The sequence below is a fragment of the Ursus arctos genome, unplaced genomic scaffold (genome assembly GCF_023065955.2).
Source record: "Ursus arctos isolate Adak ecotype North America unplaced genomic scaffold, UrsArc2.0 scaffold_27, whole genome shotgun sequence".
NCBI lineage: Eukaryota > Metazoa > Chordata > Mammalia > Carnivora > Ursidae > Ursus > Ursus arctos.
In genome coordinates this window covers 18,774,523-18,798,829 of record NW_026622952.1, presented here as the reverse complement: position 1 = coordinate 18,798,829, position 24,307 = coordinate 18,774,523, and the positions used below count along the sequence as shown (strand labels likewise).

General features: G+C 34.5%; 1 protein-coding gene across 1 annotated transcript in view; it reads right to left on the bottom strand.

The window, feature by feature from the left end:
* SGCZ (sarcoglycan zeta) overlaps positions 1-24,307 on the bottom strand; it is a 1,051,274-nt gene that overhangs the window by 426,101 nt on the left and 600,866 nt on the right. The window contains exon 2 of the mRNA XM_026508469.3: positions 12,543-12,737. Coding sequence (XP_026364254.2) covers positions 12,543-12,737 — 195 coding nt within the window. The remainder of the gene's footprint in view (positions 1-12,542; positions 12,738-24,307) is intronic.

Genomic DNA, 24,307 nt, shown 5'->3' with positions numbered 1-24,307 from the left:
ATTGCCTACATAGAAAAATTATCTTTTGGCTAGAATGGCTTGTAAATAGTATCAACAGTAGAATGATTCCTGAGTGGGTGGAACACATTTGACCTGCTGTGTTAGATAAACAAATACTCAAATATCAACTCAGTCACTTTTTAGTTACCTGAAATTGGGCAACATTTTCTCTTTAAAAATAGAGATAATAATATGGATCTCATAAGAATGTCATATTATATAAGACAAAACATATACAACACCTTACTGTTGCACGAATATTTTTCCCTTTTCCATCTAACTAGTACCAATTTCTATTTTCTTTGAGTACCTAGATATTCATATATTTTAAATAAATTTATAAGAGCTTTTCTAGAAATCTGAGTACTTTATTTTCAACTTACTAACTACAGCTTCTAGAGAACTATAAAGTTAACATTGTTTTTAAGTCATTAGTCAGAAATGAAAAATATTAGAAAAAAAGTAAACTAGGTTAACTGAAAAATAGAATTCAATTTACAAAATTGCAATTTACCATGAGCTAGAGTAAAATGTGTATTATAGTGGAGATGTACACTATATAGTGACGATATAGTGGGGATATTTTAAACAGTTTAAGCAATTTGTATTGCTTTTTAATATCATATTTTGGGGACTAGTGAATACCAAAAATAAATACTTCTTTTGATAATACACACACACGTACATGCGTATGTGGGTCAAATTTGTATTTACGTTTTATACTTCCCTCCTCTGACTAAAACTGGCATCATGAGATAAACTTGGTCAGTTTATATGGAACTTTTAACAAATGCAGAGTGCTTCTGCAGTTTAATTTAACTCAAGCCTTAGATCAAAAAGGAATAAAGGGTATGTCAGTGGTAACAGTGGCTTACCTATTTCAAATCTCTAAAATCAAGAAATGTACAAAAATTGTGGATGCAAAAATATGTGAATTCCAAGAAAACAGGTATTTTACTTTCTAATGACATCATTCAGTTATAGAATTTGTAAGACACACTGAAGTAAGTTGAAAAGATCTGGAGATATTTTATGGACCATCTGTCACACTTTGGGAAGAATGCAATTAGCTACCAAGTTGATAGTCATTACCTGATATAAATAGCTTCCCATTATTTGCAAGGGCACTTTAATGGTGAATTTCTACAAGAATTTAAAACTAAATATTAAACTATTTAGCAAACTAAATATATTATATTAATACTATTAATCTATTATGTAGTATTAATATATATTTGATCTAGGGTTAAGTTTACAAACTAGCAAATAGAAGATCTATGGAGATATTATTTAAATTAATAAACCCATATGAATTCCTACCCAATAAGATTACTTTTATGAAAATAATATTTTCTTTGCTTGGAAACAACAAATATGACATTTCAAGTATGCTTTTGAAAAGCAAATGTTTACTTTTTTTTTTTTTTTTACAAAGCGACATAGCAAAACATTACCCCTTTTGAAGATAATTACCCTTTAACTTCATTTTTACTTAAAATCATCCCCAAATTTCCCACTAAAATAGTCAAATTACATGAGACAAACTATATGCTATTTTATGTGAGAATAAGTTCAATTTGAAACATATTACCTTAAGTTCAATTTGATCCAACATATTTTATGTTCTGGCTGTTGAGTCACCCACATGGGTGAGTGATTTTATCTTTCTGGACTTCCATTTTCTCTATGTACAGTTAGGACACTGAACTAAAGTCCTTTCCAGCTCTCTATAATATACAATTTATTAAACATATAAACTAACAAGTCTTTACTTTCCTAACTTCTTTTTCAATAACTAATTTCCTTAATTCTTTGTTTCCCCCTATGAAACATTTTGCTTGTGATAGCTATGATTTATGATATATGTTACGTCACTGTTTTTGTAGTTTGTTTTAGTAAAAAGAACTACTACTTTGTACTTGTTTGAACTTGGATACAAATGACTAAATTTTTCTTTATAAAGTCAAGGAAAGAAAATGTACTGCTGGGCTAAGACTAAGCATGAAAGATTCCATTTGAGAGGGACAATTTGTCAGAAAATTATGAGGAGGTACAAACAGAAGGTTATAATGGAAACAGTCTTGCAACATTAACTGTATCATTCACTCTCATCAATTCTATTATAAATCCACACACCACACTGAGGGGCGGTGCGGGCCGGATGGTTCTCCAGCAGGTAGGCTCCCACTGCTGGCACTCCCCCTCAGGGTGACCACAGTGCCACAGAAAGTAGTGCCCCATCTTGGCTTGGGGTGGGCACCATGATTCATGCATGGACAAATTAATTGAGAAAATGGCAATGGCAGCCTAGAAAGGTGGACAAGAGCTATGATCCTAAATCACCTTCAGAGTGGTCTCTTCATGGCCAATTACTTAACTCCTTAGCAAAATATAGTTTAACCAGAGCAAAGACTGGAACACAGGCATAAAAATGTCTTTATGAAAGGCATTGTTTTATTTACTACTTATTTATTAATACGCAACCACTGTCTCTTTTATGAAGATGCCATTAATAAGCACCATTGCTGTATCCAGAAATTAAACCTAAGGCTCACTCTTCCAAAATCAAAAGTGCAGTCATGTTCAGAACTTACAGAGAAATTTTCACTGTTTTAATTACTGACTATGAGAAATTAGGTATGTTTTCCCGTTAAACTAATAATATTTGAGAGAACTGAGGTATCTTTTGTCCAACAAATTAAAAATGTAATTAAAAAGCAGTGATGTCAGAGTTACATATTTAATAGTGTTGTATGAATGCACTGAGGTAGACAGGGAAATAAATCATTTAATGAAGAATACTGAACTAATTTAAATTTAAATTTTGATAAAATTAATGCAATGAAAGGTAGTGAAAAGAACATGGACTTTAAAATTGTATAGCCCTTGCTAACCTTGCTCATCAACGTGACCTTGGGAAGTTTATTTAATTTCCCTAAGCCTCTGTGTTATTCACTGCCAAAGGGGATAATATTTACTTTGCAGTGTTGTGAAACTCATTAAGGACTGGTCTATATAGTACATAATCTTGTTGAATACAAACTACATACTAAATAAATATGGGCTCCCTGGCATCTTAAAATTCATCCTCATATGTAAAGGTTATACCCTAAGATTATAATTCAGGATACTATAAAAATAATTCAGAATATAATATCTCAATCAGATAATAATTTAAAACTCTGATCATTAAAGAAACTCAGAACACTTAGGATTAAGAACAGACATCCCTCTCTATCATCCAGTTAGTAGTAATTACAATTTATCCAAATTGTTCAAAAAGGTGATCAGTTCTATCTAGTAAATGAGCTCCTTCTTTCAGACAGGCCAGTAGAGTCACTTTCAGGTAATGCAGGTTTAAAAAAAAAAAAAAAAAAAAGGAACAGCTTGAGGTCATCAAAATAATTATGATGTTTGACAGCTGAATGGTTCCTCTTAGAAGTTTTAAATATACTTTTCTATATCTCAGCATTAAATTATAATTTCAAAAGAAATCTTTATTATCCTTTGATCATCCTAAGGAAGTAAGACATTTTCTCTGATAAAATGTATCAAGTAAAATAACTTTAATTATTAACATCTGGTACTTCAGGGCAATGTTTGTCATACACAGCTGACACCAACTGAGTGCTTTCTCTGAGGCACAATTTTAACTGCTTTTGTAGGAGTTCACTCACTTAATACTTTTAACATCTCCATGGGTCAATACCATTGGCCATTTTACAGTTGAAAATACTGGAGTTAGAGGGCTAGGGAACTCACACAAGGTAATCCTGCTAAGCAGCAGTGATGGAGCCAGAATGTGAACCAGTGTGGCTCAAAAGTTCATGCTCTTAGCCTTTACGTATATCATTAGCATGAATAAGATTATAAACACCATCATTTATTTACTACTTATTTGTTAATACGCATGGATCCAAGAAACTTTTATCTTTCTAGGACAGTTTTATTTTTTAATTTAAAAAAAATTAAAGATTTTATTTATTTATTTAAGAGAGAGAGTGTGTGAGCAGTGGGGCGGGTGGGCAGAGCGAGAGGGACAAGCAGACTTAGTGCTAAGTGCAGAGCCTTGATGTGGGGCTCTATCTCATGACCCTGAGATCATGACCTGTGCAGAAATCAAGAGGCGGACACTCAACCAACTGAGCCACTCAGACGCCCCTGACAGTTTTAGACTCAACTGTAAGAGAATCAAATTAATTCACACAATGTCTGGAATTACCATGAAGCTGGAACAGCAGAAAATGAGTAAGGGTAATAATAGTAAACCCTGGGAGAGCTGTTAGGATATGCCAGGCATTTCTGAAGAACTGTCATTATTTTAATTGCTTTGATGTCTACAATAATCTAATGGGGAAAAAAATAATGTTGTATCCATTTGACAGAGTAAGAAACTAAGTCACAGTTTAAATAACTTGCCAAAGGTGACATAACTAGTAAGTGCCAAAAGCAGGATATGGACCTAAAGTTAATTCTTTTAACCACTGCTGATGGATGATGACAGGTGTCTTAACAGGACCAGCAAGCAGTCTAAGGAGATCTTGCTATGGACACCATTTTTTTTATGGGAAAATACCTCACTAGCAAATAGTAGAGACTGAAGTTTTTTCCCCTAGTAAATAACACTTATAAATAAAAAAGAATTCATTTTCTTACATTGTTGCATATACAAAATTGTATGTGGGTTTTGAGAAGAATAAATGTTTAAGGTTCAGTTTTTTAAATTAAATTTTTAAACATCTGATTTTGAACCCATGTTTTATAACAATTCTGTGAGAAATGCAAATAATAAAACTCACACCCCTACTTTTGCCCTTGTGGGCCACTTGAAAAAAAAGTATTCCCTTTTTCTACTTTCTGCTGTTATTGATCCCTTTCTTCTTTCTTTCAGTAACTGGAGTTTAGATTAAAATTAGTGGATATTTATTTTGTTTGTTGTGCTTATGACTTTTTTTCAATCAAAGCAAATTCAGAAAATCACAAATACACCCTAGACACGACACCAAACTGGATCAACAAATGTCTCTAGAAAATCTTATAATTCCACTGATTTCAAGTGTTAAATGAAGAGGTTTTATGGGGAAGTTATGTGTGATTATGGTGAGCAGGCCAAGGCTTCTCAGCAGCAGATACCCTCCCACAAGAGTCTGGAAGTCAGGAAACACACAGTGATTATCTCTCATGCCTGAAGGTCTGAGTATTTTTCGATAGGGATTGTAAACAAGTGATGGCACTAAAGTTCTGGGATTTGGTAGTCATTTACAAGTAATTGTAGGCTTATGGCACCTCTTAATTACCAATAGATCTTATCTCAAAAGATGAAGTAGGATAGCACAGAAAAAGAGTATTTTTATATAAAATCTAAGTGTTGGTTTTTTGGGGTTTTTTTTTGTTTCCAGGAAAAAGAAAAGACCGGGATTTTACTGTAGTCATTACTGAGGGAGTCAGTCAGACCTAGTGATTGGAGCTTCAAAGGACCCTACTTTAACTGAAAAACCATCTTACTTAACAGCTTTGGGATTCTGGAAGAGTGTGCTCTGCTTGTCTTGCTGTCAGGGGAACCTAGTCACCAGAGGCTGAAAGATGTGAAAGGACTTGAGGAATGCCACTCTCTTAATGGGGGAGGGTGAGATATCATCTAAAAACAAAAGCCTGAAACATAAAAACAGAAACGAACTGGAATCTGAAGCAGTTTTACAGAGAGAACAAGTAGAAATATTAAGACATTAAATTTGAGGCTCCCTCTACTCAAAGTGAATCTAGACTTTTTAAAATTACAAAAAGTCAACCAAAAATAATGTATCACCACCTAGCATGTTCCTGACCATGCTACCAAGACAAATAAGACAATAAAACAGCTCTGCTACTTGAGGAATTCCCACATTAATGGGACTGAAGTAGGGACGCTGAAGGGACTCCATTTTGGAAAGGTTCCATCTCTGCTGTTTTTCTGCTAAGCCCCATTTACTCATGTCCCACATTGTGCCTTTGAATAAACCAAAGAAGCTATGTTCCCACATGAAGGGGAAAGCAAAAAAGTTAATCATTCTCTGAGTTTTGTCCTAGGCCGCAAACACCTGATAACAACTAAGAAGACCCAGATCCCAAACATTTTCCAGAACATTAGCTTCAAACAACCTGGGCTGAGGTTGCCATCAATACCCCTACCTTTGGTAATTTATGGAATAACACCTGTTCACCTGATACTCGTGTTTGATTGGAGCCTACTGTGCATTTCTAGAGGAACAGGTACCCTAGATCCTTTCCTAATATAAACTCCCAGCCCCAAGCAATGACAAGACTCATTCTTCTCTCCTTCTCCAGTCTCCCAGACACTCCATCTACTATTCTCTACCTGTCACTCACGCTATTTAATGAACTGTTTTCACATTCTCCAGCTCACATCTGATTTCTATTCTGTGTGAAGGCAAGGACCCTCTTGGCTGGTTCTGTGGGTCCTCCCCTGGGTTCTTGGACCCAGCCTTCTGCATCAGGACTGGGGGACATTGGTGGAAGAGAAGAATCTATATCTAGATGAACCATAATTATATATCTAATCCAAATAGTAAGTACTCTCATAGAGATAAGATATATGAATAAAAATAGAAATAGGAATAAATCTGTCAGAAAGGGATACCTAAACCAATAAATAAGAAGGATCTTCATCAGATAGCTGGGTGTCAGATTTGTGGCTTAAGAAGTAGCAATTTAGTTTAGCTGGCAATTCTCTGTTAAGAGGTAAGGTGAACAAAAGAAACCCTTACAGGTTGCTGGAGGTAATATATATCGATTCAATCACTTTGGGGGAAAAATTTATTACAAGTCAATATTCATAGACATATACTCTAGACTCTAGAACCTAAAGAAATTCTTGTACATGAGCAACTACAATTATCAATATACAAGAATGCTCACAGGATCGTTGTTTGTGAGAGCAAATTAAACAACAACCAAAAACACGGAAAACAACACAAAAGGAGGATTTATAAATTAAATAAGGTATGTTCATTCAATAAAATTTACAGCAGTAAATACATTGCAGTTACACACCTTAACAGAGATAAATCTCACAAACATATTGTTGAGCTAAAACACTATACTGTTTGAGGTTTATATACACATGAAACTAAATAAAAGCAAGAAAAATATTTAGGATTATAATTCTTTCTAGATAGAGTTAGGAATTTATTTTTTCAGCTGGCTGATGATGAAACAGGTGATCATTTTATTGTTTATTATTGCTATTATTATTATTACTGGTTCAGATATATATATTACACATATATCCTTTTGTAGGATAAAATATTTCAAAATAAACTAAAGTGTTAATAATGGCAATTCTCTGTACTACTGATATGGGTAATTGAGATTGGGCTTTCCTCCCTAAAATGTGTTAGGGTTTAAATGCAGGGGCTGCTGGAAATTATTAAACTTGGTGTGCAGAACACAAAACTACTTTTTCAATGTAGTAGTTAGTAAATACCACTGCACAGTCCATGGAACCCTATCATGTGCTTATGAAACCATAAATACCAACAGAAAGACAGGATAACGGGTAGTCTTTTTATCAATTCTTCCCAGCTCAAGGCAGGCCTTTGGAAAGGCACAAATCATACTGAAATGAAGAGTTTAACTAGCTTTCAATGCAGAGATGTTAAAGATGGATACTTATTTCACAAATACATATTAAGATCTAATTATCTGTCAGGCACTGCTCTCTGCCTTGGGGATACAGCAATGGAAAAAGAGTAAAAAATTCTGAGCCCTGTGGATCTTATATCCCATCTGTGGGGAATAAATCCAGACAATAAACAAAGTCATATAAAGAAAAACAATGTGTGATAAACATGCTAAGAACAGAAGAAAAAAGTAATGAGACATCAACAAAACATGGTTATTTCATATTTAAGCTTCCCATAATTCCTGTATATGTCCATAGATTTGAAAAACAAATAAAATGCATTTGGTATGGGGACACAACTTTGATAAATATAAGAACTGGCTAGATATATAGAGATGGAAAAGCTTATTCTGACCTAATGGTCCTATTAAATAGTGAAATGAAGACAACTGTGGAGTGACAAGTTTGGTGATGGGCACACTGACAAATAACAGCAGACTGCAGATGTACTTTAGCCATCTTACGTAAACTGATAATGGCTACGGATAATGTGCCACTGGGTTAATGATGAAGATAAAGAAAAAGAATAGTCACACAAGTGAGATGGGGATATGTGATACTTCACTTACCAAGGTATTAGAGCGCAAGATTGAAGACTTAGCAAATGTGTATTATTTCATATTCCCTCAAAATTATCTTTTAAAATTTATAGCATTAAAAACATTAGAAAACAGAAAACTGAATATAGTGATACATGTACTGTCTCTTAACTTTAGAAAGGTACACTAAAAGAAAAGAAAATATGATAAAAGATATCTATGACTTTCTGGCTAATGGCAATAAACAGAAAGATATCTTAAAAAGGTTGACAGTCTTGTAAATATATAATAATAATGTACTACAGATAATACTTGAAATGAAGAAAGGCAAATGGCAGCTAAAGAAGCAAAGTGGCTGCATAAGAATAATAGAGATATAGAATGTTTATCTATACAGAATATATATCCTTGATGTGAATATGTGTATGTATGTATATGTGTGTGTGTATGTGTATATTAGAACAAACTGTAGTCTTGATAAAATAATAAATTCATGTCAGTTTGAAAAAATGCAACCTGCATTCCATGATTGGAGTTATGTACAGAGAGACTGCAACAAAATAGCAAGATGTTAAACAGCAATACAACTACCCAGTGATTTAATGGGATGGTTTGCTTAGCCAAAGGAGAGTTTCAGCAGATGCTGAGTGACCAAATGGAGAGAATATCAGAGAGTGCCCTTTAACAGTATACAGACGGCTGAACTAAAAATCTCCCAATTCCTTTTTTTCCTAAAACACTATCACATTCAATCTACTTCTTGTGGGATCTCTTTTCAGCCAACATTCATCCCACCGATCTTACAAGTCTCTAAAAATTTTGTTTTCCAATTTGTTCAACTGATTGATTGTTTCAATTATTACCCATAACTGGGTATTCATGACTTCTCAGTCTCAGCATTGATGACTTTCCTCTCCCTCTTTGCTTAATAAATGGCATTTATTTTTCCATCCTTCTTTTGCTAGCTAGTTAACATAGGTATTCAAATGAAGTTGCAGATGATGCTACCAACATTTACTTAGTATTCTTGTGATTAGAATGAATACTTTATTATTATATTAATTTTCAATTTTCAAATATAGAACTAACTTACTTAGGTTGAGCACTTGGCCCAAGAAAAGAATACCACCTTAGCAGGATGCCTAGATTCAAAAGATCTGGTAGATTTGTCCATTTATATTGAACCATACAACTATTATGCCAACCAACAACCACCACAACCACCACCAACAAAAACACATAATTGGGTTATACTGATCTTGAGAGAGAATGAAGTTTCACAATCTCTTTCTTCAACTCATTCCTGCATTTATCAACTCTCATAGACAGGAAATTGTGGTGTATATCTGTCCTAAGCCTTTCACTCTGTAGTATAAACTAATTTCCTTTTTCTTGATTCTCTGCACCTGCGTATCTCAATAGCTGTGTGATTTTATTTTCCACAAAATAAGAAGCAGAATAAGGTCATATCAACCACACAGATCATGTATAATACTAGTCATAATGATGGACTTCAAGAAGCATCATAAAACAGGTTGGCAGCTATCCCTGCTATGCTAAAAACAGTATTTTGATAACAATGACATTCCCAGTTTGCTGAAATAAAAGATGTTAACAGCCACATATTTCCATGGACTGGATAGAAATCATTATAATGAAAGAGAAATACATTTTGTGTAAATCAATAATACTCCCCAAACAATTTATACATCATTTACTACTTCTTATGATAGTATGGTGAATGGTTTCTGGTATTCACTCTAGAGATAGATGCAATCATAATACACCAGTGAAAACATAAAATTGATTTTGTTACTGCTCTAATGTAAGAGGATCACAAATTATTTCACACTTTTTAAATTCATACAACTTAATCTGGTGTGTAGTATTCAGAACTGCTAAACTCGGCAACTATGTAAGTAATTCAGAATTTCTTTGAACAATTATGAATTACTGTATTGAAATGGAGAGTATATAACGTTACAAAGATTATCTTGACACAATAATTACTTCATCTTTCCATTTATTTACATACATATAGCTTATATGGCCAAAGAATAACCTCCTATTTTTTGATTATTAAAAAGTAACAATGTGATTAAAAAAAGAAAGATATGCTCAAAATTAAAGAAATAAATAAATGAACACCAAAACTCCTATGGAAATAAACTCCTTTTCATTATTCCCAGGAATATGTTGACATTTACATTTTGGCTAGCTGAGGTTCAAATTAGATAGCTCCATAGGTGATAGAAACCCTGAGGTCTGCATGGACCCTGAGGACAAAGGTGATTGTTTCAATTACTTCCCTTGAATGGCTTATCCAGACTTGACCTCAGCATGAGGCAAGGTATTAGGAGCCTGATGCATGCAGCCGTGTAATTATGCATTTAAGTTTATCTTCTTAATTAATTTAAATATGCTTGAGAAACTTACAGGGCTTGAATCTGAAAATTTCCATGGCCTGGTCACTGGAAAGAATCAGGGCTCCTGAAGTGAGAGATTGATCACAACTTTCATGAGCTTTAGAAAGAAGCTCTTTGGTAGAGGTAATCAAATGCTTGAAACTTCAAATCTTGGGAGAAAATTATACTCTTTATCTCTTTCACAGTGATTTTTGTTTGTTTTGTTTTGTTAAGAAAAATGAGGTTGAAAAATTTGCTGTCAGCAACTGCTCATTTGGCTGATAGTCAAAACCATATAAAAGAATCTTCAGCCCCTACTATATGTTAAATGAATCATTAATATGAAGCCCAGACATTAGTAAGAGAACGTAGGAGCAGAGCTTAGAACTAAAAGACTAGGAGTAGAATTAGTGTAATCTGTGCCAAAATATCCTCAATGGTGGGGGTGGGGGGGCACTGAGCCAACTCTTAGGACAAAGAAATGGCTCAGATGTATAACCATGGTGTCTCTTACAGCAATAATCTGCCTAGTAGCACCCAACTCCACCTCTAGCCACCCGCACACAGGCTCACAGACCCTGAACACATACCCATTGCTAGGATATAGTTATTTTCTCTAATCCTGGAACGTATTGTGTTCTGCTCAACTTTTCTTTGCCTTTCATCTATTTTTTGATGATTACCCTTCAAAATTTGCACTGTATCAGAGAAATGGAGCCCTTGCTCAGCTAATTTTTCTCCATGAGCATATACGTTCTTCTATTATGATTTACACAGTTCTAGTTTTTCCTCTCAGGAAGGTTAGGCCACCTGCTCTCACAGGGTCCTTCTGCCCACAACCACAGTGCCCTACACAATGGACAGATGCTGCACTCATTTTCCTTTTTGAGATTGTTTCAGGTTAGATTACATGTTAGTGAACTCAGAAAGAAACTACCCTTGCTAAATCAATAGACAGCAGAGTTAAAAAAAAAAAAAAAAAGAAGAAGAAGCCCAATATACAAAGATCAGTGAAGTTAAACAGCCAGCTTTACATTTGCCTCTGAGGATGCAGAGTTCTAAAGAATAATAGTGGTCTGGTCAGCAAGTGTAAGATACCTGCTTGAATGGGAAGATATCTGAGGTGTTTAAGCAAAGGCGGAAAGCTTTAAAGGCAGAGGAGAGAAATCTAAGAATTTAGCCAGAAAATATAAAGTGAGCTAACCTAAACTTTGCTGAAGCAGCTAATTTTTCCAAGATAAGCCAGGCTCATAGGTTTATTGTATACATTCAATAAATTAAAGCAAAATTCATCAATGAGCTATATAATTATTTTGCTATTAAATTATTACTTTTAATGAAAGAGCGATTTAATTTCTGGTATATCTTATACTTACCACGTCTGTACTCCAAAAGAATGAAATCACCATCTGGTGACAATTACAGACATTGGTTCATGTGGCCCATGAAAAATTCCAGAGTTTAGATTTGATCTTGCAGTGTGTTACACAGAAAGCATATATGGAGACGTAAATACTCTATGTAAAGCATTTTAAAGGTATTTGTGATATCTAATATTAATTCTAATATAAAATATCATCTCAAAATACAGACTCATTTTCTAGAGTACCAGATTTAGCAAGCAATAGTTCACACTTATAGATTAAAATTTTCCTAACTTGTTAATGAATCAGTATCCTATACTATTTCATGATATCAATTTCCCATACTTAAAGGACAGGTAGTAATAAATATCATACGTGTGTCATGAAATACATATCAAATGCAGTCTTAAAATAATATATGACACTCTTTGGAATTTCAAGACACAACCTTATAAAGCTTAAGATAAATAATGTTCAATTAAAAAATAAAAATAACAGCGCTGTATCATCTTTGAACCAAAAGCAGTAGATATAGAGTCATGGTGGTACTTACCACAGTGAAATTCATCACTTTCAATATCCATATTGTCATGGCTAAGTTAACTATCATGGTAACCAACAGCAGAAGGACAAAGAAGTATAAGCACCTCTTTCGCCATCCATAAATCCCCACTGGGTAAAGTTGTGCATTCTCAGCTCTTGGCAGGTTGTTCTGTTGTGTTGCTAGTATATATTGTTCTCGTGTCATCTGAAAAAAAAAAAAAAGAAAGAAAGAAAAAAAAAAGAAAGAAAAGAAGCATTCAAAACTAAAACCAATAATTTTTTTAAATCAAAAGACACAACATACCTATGAATAATGGGAGTGAGTGTTCAAAGAATTATTGCTGTGTAATTAAAATTAAATTAAAATTGATTAAAATCTTACAAAGCCCCTCACATCGCATCATCAGTGCTTCTTTTTAGAGCTGTTTAACTAACTGCAATGTTTCTAGGATGTATATTATTTTCAGTCAGATTTGCCCAATTCTAACAGTAGCTTTGTTTTAAGGAGACTCTGAAGATGCTCATCACTACTCCCAGGTGTCTATAACCTAAAATTCTATGCACATCCCAGCTACTCCTGGAATAAGTGTAACCTGTTCTTTTGGGTAGACAGAGACCAAATGTATCACAAGGCATTCCTGTACCTTTATCTAAGATACAGGATATCCCAGTGCTCAGGGTGTATGTTTTAATAAAATGTAAGTGCATCTGAAAGAACCTATGGGAAGAAAATACACTTTATTGAGAATTGTATAGATATAGCTGTTTAATTAATATTTTTACTTAGAATTTTGTTGGTTATTTATTTTAGTTGTATTTCAATTAGTTCTCAAAATAAATTTGATCTATAAAAAAGAAGACACTATACTGTAATATTCTGTTATATAATATTATACAACATATTGATATACATTGAAGTCAGTTTTGGAAAAGAGGTGGTGGTATTCCTTGGTAATATATAAATTTAGTTTCTAAGTTTATTCTTTTAAAAAGCAAATACATTATTTTCCTCCAGATACAATCAAGAAGTACAGTTAAGAAAAGTAAAGGATATGTACTAGGCATACAATCTTTAGAATACCTTATTTATTATCTGAAGAATAAAAACTTTACTTTTTATAAAATATAATTTTCTCCAAGGCAATAAGGGTTTTTTAGTTTAGTTTTTTCTCTTTAGGTTTCATCAGATTTCTTTTATTGTTCACGTCAAACAATTAATACAACAGAAATCATGCTGAATAAATATACCAAAATAAAAGCAACATCAATGAAGAATTAAAATTACCTGTCAAGTAATATAAAATACAGGCATATCTCATTGTATTGTGCTTTGCAGGTACTGCATTATTAACAAATTGAAGATTTGTGGCAACCCTGAGTCAAGCAAGTCTATCGGTGCCATTTTTCCAACAGCATTTGTTCATTTTGTATCTCTGTGTCACATTTTAGTAATTCTCACAATATATCAAACTTTGTCCATTATTATTATTATATTTGTCATGGTGATCTGTGATCAGTGATATCTGATGTTACTAATAATTGTTTTGGGGCACCATGAGCCACACTCATATAAGATGATGGCTTTATTGATAATTGTGTGCATTTTTTTAAATATTTTATTTATTTATTCAACAGAGATAGAGACAGCCAGCGAGAGAGGGAACACAAGCAGGGGGAGTGGGAGAGGAAGAAGCAGGCTCATAGTGGAAGAGCCTGATGTGGGGCTCGATCCCAGAACTCCAGGATCACGCCCTGAGCCGAAGGCAGACGCTTAACCGCTGTGCCACCCAGGCGCCCCAATTGTGTGCATTTTGACTGTTCCACCCTGTGGCAGTTCGCCCCCTCTCCCCTGCCTCTCAGGCTGCCTTTTACCTGAGACACAACAATATTGAAATTAGGCCAATTAAAAACCCTGCAGTAACTTGCTGGGATTAGCATCAAGTATTGTATGGAATTGTTAAATTACTATATTTATTGTACACCTGAAACTAATATTATACTCTATGTTAACAGGAACTTAAATAAAAAACTTAACACACAAAGGAAAAATCCTGCAATGGCCACTAAGTATTCAAGTGAAAGGAAGAGTTGCATATCTCACTTTAAATCAAAAGCTAGAAACGACTAAGCTTGGTGAGGAAGGCTTATCTTCTTGGGCCAAACAGTTAGCCAAGATGTGAATGCAAAGAAACAGTTCTTGAAGGAAATTAAAAGTGCTACTCCAGTAAAAAGACAAAGGATAAGAAAGCAAAATAGCCTTACTGTTGATATGAAGAAAGTCTTAGTGGTCTGGATAAAAAAAAATCAAAGCAGCCACAACATCCCTTAAGCCAAATCCTAATCCAGAGGAAGGCCCTAACTTTCTTCAATTCTCTGGAGACCAAGAGAGGTGAGGAAGTTGTGGAAGAAAAGCTGGAAGTTAGCAAAGGTTGGGTCATGAAGTTTAAATAAAAAGCCATTTCCAAAACATAAAAGTGCAAGGTGAAGCAGCAAGTGCTAAGGCATAAGCTGTCGCAAGTTATCTGGAAGACCCAGCTGTGATAACTTATGAAGGTGGTTAAACTCAGCAACAGCTTTTCAATGTAGATGAAATAGCCTTCTGTTAGAAAGAGACACCATCTAGGATTTTCATATCTAGAGCGAAGTCAAAGCCTGGCTTCAAACCTTCAAAGGAGAGGCTGACTCTCTTGTTAGGGGCTAATGCAGCTGGTGACTTTAAGTTGAAGCCAATGCTCACTTATCAATTTCAAAAATCCTAGAGCCCTAAAGAATTAGGCTAAATCTATTCTGCATATGCTCTATAAATAGAACAACAAAGCCTGGATGACAGCATATGTGTTTACAACATGACTTAGTGACTATTTTAAGTACACTGTTGAGAACTACTGCTCACAAAAAGATTATTTTCAAAATATTACTGCTCATTGCCAATGCACTTGGTCATTCAAGTGCTCTGATGGAGATGTACAACCAGATTAATGTTCTCATGCCTGCTAACATAACATCCATTCTGTAGCTCATGAATAAATGAGTAATTTTGACTTCCAAGTCATATTATTTAAGAAATACATTTCATAAGGGTAGGTGTCATAGTGATTCTTCTGATGGATCTGGGCAAATTAAATTGAAAACCCAGAAAGGAGTCAGCATTCTAAATGCCATTAAGAACATTCGTGATTCATGACAATAAGTCAAAATATCAACATGAACAGGAGCTTGGAAGAAGTTGATTTCAACCCTCATGGATGAGTTTGAGGGGTTCATGACCAGTGGAGGGAGTAGCTGCAGATGTGGTGGAAACAATAAGGGAACTAGAATGAGAAGTAGAGCCTGAAGGTGGAATTGAATTGCTGCAAGCTCATGATCAAACTTCAAGGGATGAGGGGTTGCTTCTTATGGATGAGCAAAGAAAGTGGTTTCTTGAGATGAAATCTATTCCTGGTGAAGAGACTGTGAAGATTATTGAAATGACAGCAAAGGATTTACAATATTACATAAACTTAGTTGATAAAGCAGGAGCAAGGTTTGTGAGGACTGACTTCAATTTTGAAAAAAGTTTTACTGTGGGTAAAATGCTATCAAATAGCACTCCACACCACAGAGAAATAATTTATAAAAGGAAGAGTCAAGGAATGCAAAAAACTTCACTGTTGTCTTATTTTAAGAAATTGCCACCTCAGCCTTTAGTAACTACCCCAGCCTTCAGTAACCACCATCATGATCAGTCAGCAGCCATCAACCTTGAGGCAAGATCTTTCACTAGCAAAAAGATTACAACTCACGGTACCTCAGATGATGTTAGCATATTTTAGGAATAAAGTATTTTTTAATTAAGGTATGCACATTGTTCTTTCAGACATAATGTTAATGCACACTTAATAGACTACAGTATAGTATAAAATAACTTTTATATTCACTGGGAAACTGAAAAATTTATTTGACTCACTTTATCAAAATATTTGTTTTATTGTGGTGGTCTGGAATGGAATCTGCTGTATCTCTGAGGGATGCGTATATATGTTATACAAAATATGTAACTTAAGAGTATAAGTTATAGTGTTCATTGAGCTAATTCTACTTTAAATAAAATGTGGAACTGCATATTGATAAATGCAAATATCCAAATGTTTTTTGGATTTTTCCCAATTTGTTTTAATTTTAGAGCTATAGCTTTAAATCGTATTAATGCACTATTAAACATTTTAATTTTTATGAATAGCATTATGCTCCATATAATAAAAATCTTTGTATATGTTAAATCAGAATTTTAAATGAATTAGAAGTGCTAATAATACCAGATGATCAAGAGCAAATTCTTTCATGATATAAAGAATTACCTGTGTGTTTAATGTCATTTTTATTAAGGCTAATATTTCATATTTTCTTGACACTAGCCTCAATCTTTAGTCCTGAATAAGATTTCTATTTCAAGGGGAGATGCGCAAAATATTAACTGCTATGTAATGTTATAACAGATGACTGCATGCCATGGGAATTTATTTGCCTGAGGATTTTGGTGGAGATACAGTGGTTATGATTACAAAGTAGAAAACATATTATAAGAAGAAGATAAAAGGAAGCTAAGGACCACCCTCACTGAAGGGGAGAAGGGTGTCAGAAAAGGAAGCACATGAGTGTAGGAGGGGAGCAGGAGAGAGCAGAAGCCTGGATATGCCTGACTGGCAAGTAGGAGACTTTGCCCTGTGTAGCTCCTTTGTGAAAAGGCACAAAAGCTATTGACTATTTAGATCATGCATTGCCTTTCATCTCACATTAAAGCAAAGTTCTTTTTCAGAATATTCTATTTCTACTAATTCTACTTAGTCAGAATTAATTAAAACATTAATGTGTTTTAGAAAAGAAATGAGAACTTAGTTAAGTCTCTAAAATAAAACACAAATTACAAAGAAAATGGTCTTTAGAGCAAAGAATTTTTTTTGTAATGCAACAGAAATTCTGTACATATATCAAATGACACTAACAACTTTGCAAAGCAAATGGGATAACAAAAGGGTCAGAGAAAAGGCTATCTAGAACACATAAAAAATTGTTATTTAATTAAAGCTATTTTTATCACCTCAAGAAATTCAATTTTTTTTAAGATTTCATTTATTTATTCATGAGACACGGAGAGAGAGAGAGAGAGAGAGAGAGAGAGAGAGAGAGGGAAAGGGGCAGAGGCAGAAGTAGGCTCCCCGCAGAGCAGGGAGCCCAATGCGGAACTCGATCCCAGGACCCTGGGATCATGATCTGAGCCAAAGGCAGACGCTTAACGGACTGAGCCACCCAGGCTCCCACAATGGTGTTTTCTTAAAAATGAGTTTACTTTATATACCTGTTCATCACAAAATAGAGTATCCAAACTGCAAAAGGACAAGGATAGAGTTTTCTTTTAAAAACTTAATTTTTTCTTAAACCTCACAGACCTAAATGTTTTTTTCATTAAAAAATTATTTAAATTCCATTTAATTAACATATAGTGTAATATTAGTTTCAGAGGTAGAATTTAGTGATTCATCAGTTGCACTGAACACCCAGTGCTCATTCCATCAACTGCCCCCCTTAATGCCCACCACCCAGTTACCCCATCCCCCCAACCTCCCCTCCAGGAACCCTATGATCAAGAGTCTCCTATGGTTTGTCTCCATCTAAGCTTCCACCTTATTTTATTTTTCCTTCCCCTCCCCTATGTTCATCAGTTTTGTTTTTTAAATTCTACATGAGTGAAATCATATGATAGTTGTCTTTTTCCGACTGACTTATTTTACTTAGTATAATACCCTCTAGTTCCCTCCACGTTGTTGCAAATGCCAAGATTTCTTTTTTTTTTGATGGCTGAGTAATATTCCAGTGTGTGTGTGTGTGTGTGTGTGTGTGTGTGTGTGTGTGTACCACATTTTCTTTAGCCATTCAACTGTCAATGGACATCTGGGCTTTTTCTATATTTTGGCTATTGTGGACATTGCTGCTATAAACATTGGGATGCATGTGCCTCTTCAGATCACTACATTTGTATCATTTAGGTAAATACCTAGTAGTGCAATTGCTGGGAAATAAGGTAGCTTTATTTTTAACTTTTTGAGGAACCTCCATACTGTTTTCCAGAGTGGCTGTACTAGCTTGCATTCCCACCAACAATGTAAGAGGGTTCCCCCTTCTCTGCATCCTTGCCAACTTCTGTTGCCCTGAATTGTTCATTTTAGCCATTTTGACTGGTGTGAGGTAGTATCTCATTGTGGTTTTGATTTGTACTTCTCTGATGCGCAGTCAAGAGGAGCTTTTTTTCATGTGTCTGTTGGCCATTTATAAGTCTTCTTTAGAGAAATGTCTGTTAATGTCTTCCGCCCATTTCTTGACTGGATTTTTTGTTTTTTGGCTGTTGGTGTTTTTTAAAATCACAAAACCTTTCAGTAGCTGTTACAGCACAATAGTAGTACTAGCAAAGAAGAGCAACAGTGTACTCTAAGAGATTAAGCAAACTATCATCGATTTGTAACTTTTACAACCTTTGCCTAAAATGTTAAATGTTGATCCATTTTCAAGTATTAAAAATATTCTGAAATACCTTGGTTCCCTAGGCATTCTGAAAATTCTGTAAGTAAAATAGAAAATTCGTTCACTCAATGATATTGTCATTCTAAAGGAATCTATCAAACAAATGTACACTTGCATAGTTACTTATTTTCTCAGATAAGCGAAGTAGAAATCCTAAGAGAGAGAGATGATCAAGATTTCCTGAGAGAAAACATCACTGCACTGAGATGTCATTCTGACTTAGTTCTATCTTCCTCTGCAATATAAATGCAACATCCTACTTCAAAATACTTTCTTTGTAATTCTTTGGTTTTCAAGGTTGTGTAGACTCATTCCTCCTGGCTACTTAATAAAGTAATGAAGACCTTCTTCATCTTAGTTTTGCCATTCAACTTCATGCTATATTTCCTGTCTATAAAGCATTTATTAGGATCAAACAATTTACAACACCCAGTCTTTTTAGTTAATACCAAAGAACTCCTCAGCCTTCTTGGATCAAGACAGCCATCAGCATTCACATTAAGGTAAATGCATTTACCTGTATTCGTGTGTAATTCAGGAAAGGGCTTATTTAAATTTGGACTTCACACTTTCTTTACAAAGAAACGTACTTTCAAAATCCTGATAATGTGAATAAAATATCCAGCATAATTTTATGAGGTTAAATGAAAGATGCATGGGCAAATAGAATTAGACCTTGTGAATTTTTCAATATTTTTCTCCAAAGGTATGGAAAATCTGGTTTTCAGAAAGGGTTACTTTGTTCAGTAAATTTAATAACATAACATAAAAAAAACTAGAAGAGAATGAATTAATCTAGAATGACCTAAATAGGCTTCATCACTAATAATCCAGCCCCAGGGAATTCTGGTGAAGTCTACGGAGTTGGATGGAATGTGAGAGAAATTAACTAGAATAGCAGAGACCATTTGCTATTATTCCCGTGCCTCCCAGAAGGGGATAACCACAAGAGAAATACAATAATATAACAGATATATGATATAAACATTAGAATATTAAATCGAAACAGGTGCTATGAAGATAACAGGCATGGGGATAAAATGGGGGAGACTCCTTTGAAAGTGGTAGAAAAAGAAGGGGTGAAAAAGAGAGTGCCTCACAAAGGAAGTGACTCCTGACATGAAAATAAAATGATGAAGATCTTCTAGGAAGAGAGTTAAAAGAGATTTTTGAGTATTTGAAGGCCTAATTACAGTGGGAGAAAACTGAAAATGAGGAAGTGAAGAAAGTGAGTACAGGCAATTTTTGAGGGGTAAGGAAAAGCAAAGAAACAGGATTTCCGATGTGAGTCTGGAGTTTGGTATTGGATTATCAATCAGGGGCCAGTGCAACTATACACACAGGATATAAGCTAGCGAATGGAAAAGAAATGAGGACACTTAACATGGGGCCAGTAGTTGAGGTGGCAAAGCTGGGATCCAGAGATAAGCTGTGCATTGTCAGTGAGGTGGTGGTCAAAAACCCAGTGACAATGACAGAAAATGAGCCAAGCAGCTAGTATCTACAAAGTGGGGGTGCCATACACAGGTTATAATTATCATAATCCAATGCGAACAGTTCTTGATATTATTACTCTAGTATTCTGACTTCCATCAGCATATGCAAAACTGAAAGCAGCTGTGCTGTGGTTCAAGTCTGCAGGCAGCTATAATGGTGACATGTGGCACCAAGATTCACTTCCTTCCTTCACAGAACACTTCTTCAGAAGCTCCATGACCACAAACTTCCTCCATTTGGATTTCAATGTGTAGGACCTAGAATGTATGTGTATATGTAGAAGAAACATCTTCTCCTTGCTGACCCCAATAGTCTTTGCCCTCTTTCAGGCAATTATTTATTATTTTATTTTATTTATTATAAATTATTATCATTTATTTTCTAAAATTGGGAGTGGAAATAGGAGGGTATCTGTGAATAGAATTAGACATGGCATCTTTCTGGATAGACAGAAAATCTGACCTCTGTTAATATTTATGAGACCAGAGGAAGAAAAGAAGATGCTAGGCGAGAGTACAATGCATAAGGTAATTGTTTTCGATTGCTGTTGGTTAAATTAAGGGTAAAAATAAAAACTAGTAATGGAATGCCCCATGTTGTGTCTTGTAAGGGAAAAATATTGTCTGAAAGGATGACCCAATGACCCTACTACATGTTTGTATCCTCATGACCACTAAAGGGAGGGAGTTTGAACAACTTAAAAATGGAAGTAAGAACCGAGAAGTGTGAAGGTGAGTAATGGGACATAGCTCTTTAAAATTTGAGTTTTACCAAATACAGAAAAAGGACTATCAAACATTGCACAAGTGCTTGAGGACATTAGAAAGTTAGTTCAAGTCCAGGTATTGAGCACTTCTTATCTCCAGTTTAAATATTGCCACTAAATTGTCAATCTGATGATACAGCCACAAAGAGAACTCAATTTTATATTGGAAGTGATATATCTGATATGACTGTTTTTTAAAATATCACATGTAACAATTTTATAATACTACTCACATAAACACTGGATATAATGCACAGATGTAAACACAAAGACTGGAAGGAAATAACAAATTATTTATTTATTTCCCTCACTAACTTGATTCCTTAAAATCAAAATATATATGGCGCATCTACTTTCTGCTCAGACCTGTCCCCTGTGTCCCCTGTTATGGAAAATATGAATATAAAACATACGTCTCTGAGAAAGTAAGCTAGATAATTTGAGAAATTGCTTTTGATTTCTGATTCTGGAGCTAGTATTCAGTATACTCAAGTACCAATATGCAATAGCCTTGTAACCATAAAAATTGAATCTTGGTTCCAAAACCTCTTAACCTGCTGAATGGGAGTAGCTTATTTCTAGGAGAAGTGGTAAATCATGTTGGTGTCACTTTTCTTTAAGGGTTGATCATGTTAGATTTAACACTACAATTGTCTGTTATTTGTCCGGACAAGGAATGGAGCACAACCAACTAAATGCAGTCTCAGATTTATGTGCCGAGTTTAATCCCAGCCTGGCCATTCTATTCTGTGCATCCTAGGACAAGTCACTTAGCCTTTCTCTGCCCCAGTTTCCTGAGCTCTCAAATGAATATTACATTGACTTATATAAGAGCAATAGGGGAGCATGAAAATAGAATGTTAAGTGCTCTTTTCATTTTAAATGGTAAAAATACTAATTTTAAAACTTTATTTTCTATCTCTTAGCTAGTGGTCACCTACTTAAGAGCTGTATGAGTATTTATATTAGAATTAATTTTAAAAGACATGATTGAAATCTCATTGTAAAAACAATATTTGAAGTGTTCAGATTATATGAACTTGATAAAGCAGAAAGGCATTTTATTTTCTGTTCCCAGAAAATGAGTCTCTAAACAGCTACTAATGTTGAGAGAGATTGAAAACAATACACTAAGTCCACTTACCATGGCAATTTAAACTTCTCCCTATCTATGACACTTCATTCTCAAAGGCATACTCCAATGTGGTGGTAGTTAAAATTTTCTACTTAAGAAAAAATGTCCACTTGGAATGGATTTTTTTTTTTTCCAGTTGGTTTATGGAAAATGTTGTAGTCAGTTTTTACAGCTTGGAAAAGAAGTAGCCTAGCAACTGAATTTCAAGAATGATGAAAGATATCAGAGTCAAATGGGCTGCCTCTTGAGATAGGAAATAGAAGAGGATTCTAGCCAAGCCTGACAGAAAAAAAAGAAACCTGAATAGGCATTAAAAGAGAAACATACTTCCAGATGAATAAAAGTTCTATAAAAATGTGGACATTTAAAGAGAGATTTTTCTGTGCTTTTATATAGGAAATACATCTTCAGTACTTAATTGGATGAAAAGTCAATCACAGTTTTGGGCTTTTATTTAGGCATAGACTTAGATTTAGGTTCCTAACATCAAAGTAACTCAATTCTCAGATCCCCTCATGTGATATTAATAATAATAAAATAATAATAATAATAATAATAATAATAATAATAATAATAATAATAAAACCTATCTATTAGAGCAACTGCAAAGGAGACTGAGAAGCCTTTGCCTACTCATAGGTATATCAACACCAAGAGATGAAACAACATAGACAGTCATGAGCACCATTCACACTAAGATTGCAAGCAAGAGGAACCCATTGGCAAGCACTGCTATATATACACAGCAGGAGCAAAAGGAAAATCTTTAACAAATGTTTAAACTAATTTGCCAGAAACATAGCTGGGGAATTTACCTGGACAAGTGGACAGCCCACACTATTTAAATCAATAAGGATCAATAGGAAAACAGGTTTAAAGAATAGTAAGAAAGAGAATCAGAGAAAGACTAAGGGTTATTGGCTTGTATTTTAACAGCAAGTAGAAAAACTTAATGAGAACAAGGAAAATAAAGTATGACTTCCATGGCCTTGATGATTGATTGGAAACCACCATGGTTTATGAAAAATCTTGCAAACAAATTTCAAAATACTCTATTGAAAGTCTTTTATTCCCCCACTTTGACAACTTTAGTTACATTTTATCAGATTAAGTATCTCTAGTATACTCAAATTTGTTTTGATGTAAAATTTTCTAATTTGCAATGAACTTCTAAAAAATGTGTTCTGCTTGGGGTTTTCTCACTTTTGGAGACAAGGAAAAGACGAGATTCGTTAAAAATATGTTTTGTTTTAGAATGTTCTGCTTTAAATGAATAAAACACAGATGACCTTTTAAAGATCAATATAATCCAACCATTTTTTTTCCCAGCATAACTAAATGTTGACTACCAAAATTAAGATAAAGCAATTGAGGCAATAATTGGGCTTCAACTCTCTGAATTGTTTTGGTTTTAAAAAGGTAAAGTAAAAGGTAAGGCCTACTTTTGATGTAACAAGTTGGAGGCGGAGAAGATATGCAGACCAGTCCAATATCCAATGACATGAAGGAGGGAAAAGAAGCCTGAAAAGTCATCATTAAGTGGTGCCATTATGATAAGATGCTGGAGAGTTGGCCCACTGAGGACTGCTCCTGATGGTACACCTGTCTCCCGTCAGATCTTAGGAGGGGCCATGTAAGAAAACATAAGCCAGGAGAAGAGATGAATGCTTCATCCATCATTACTCATCCTAACCTTGGATGGGCACACGTACATCATGAGTATTAACCTGCCTTGCCACCATAGGTGGAAAATGAAGAAAGATAACTGCTAACACTATCTCCTTTTGCTTTACATACTACAAATCAGCCTTTTTTCAGTACT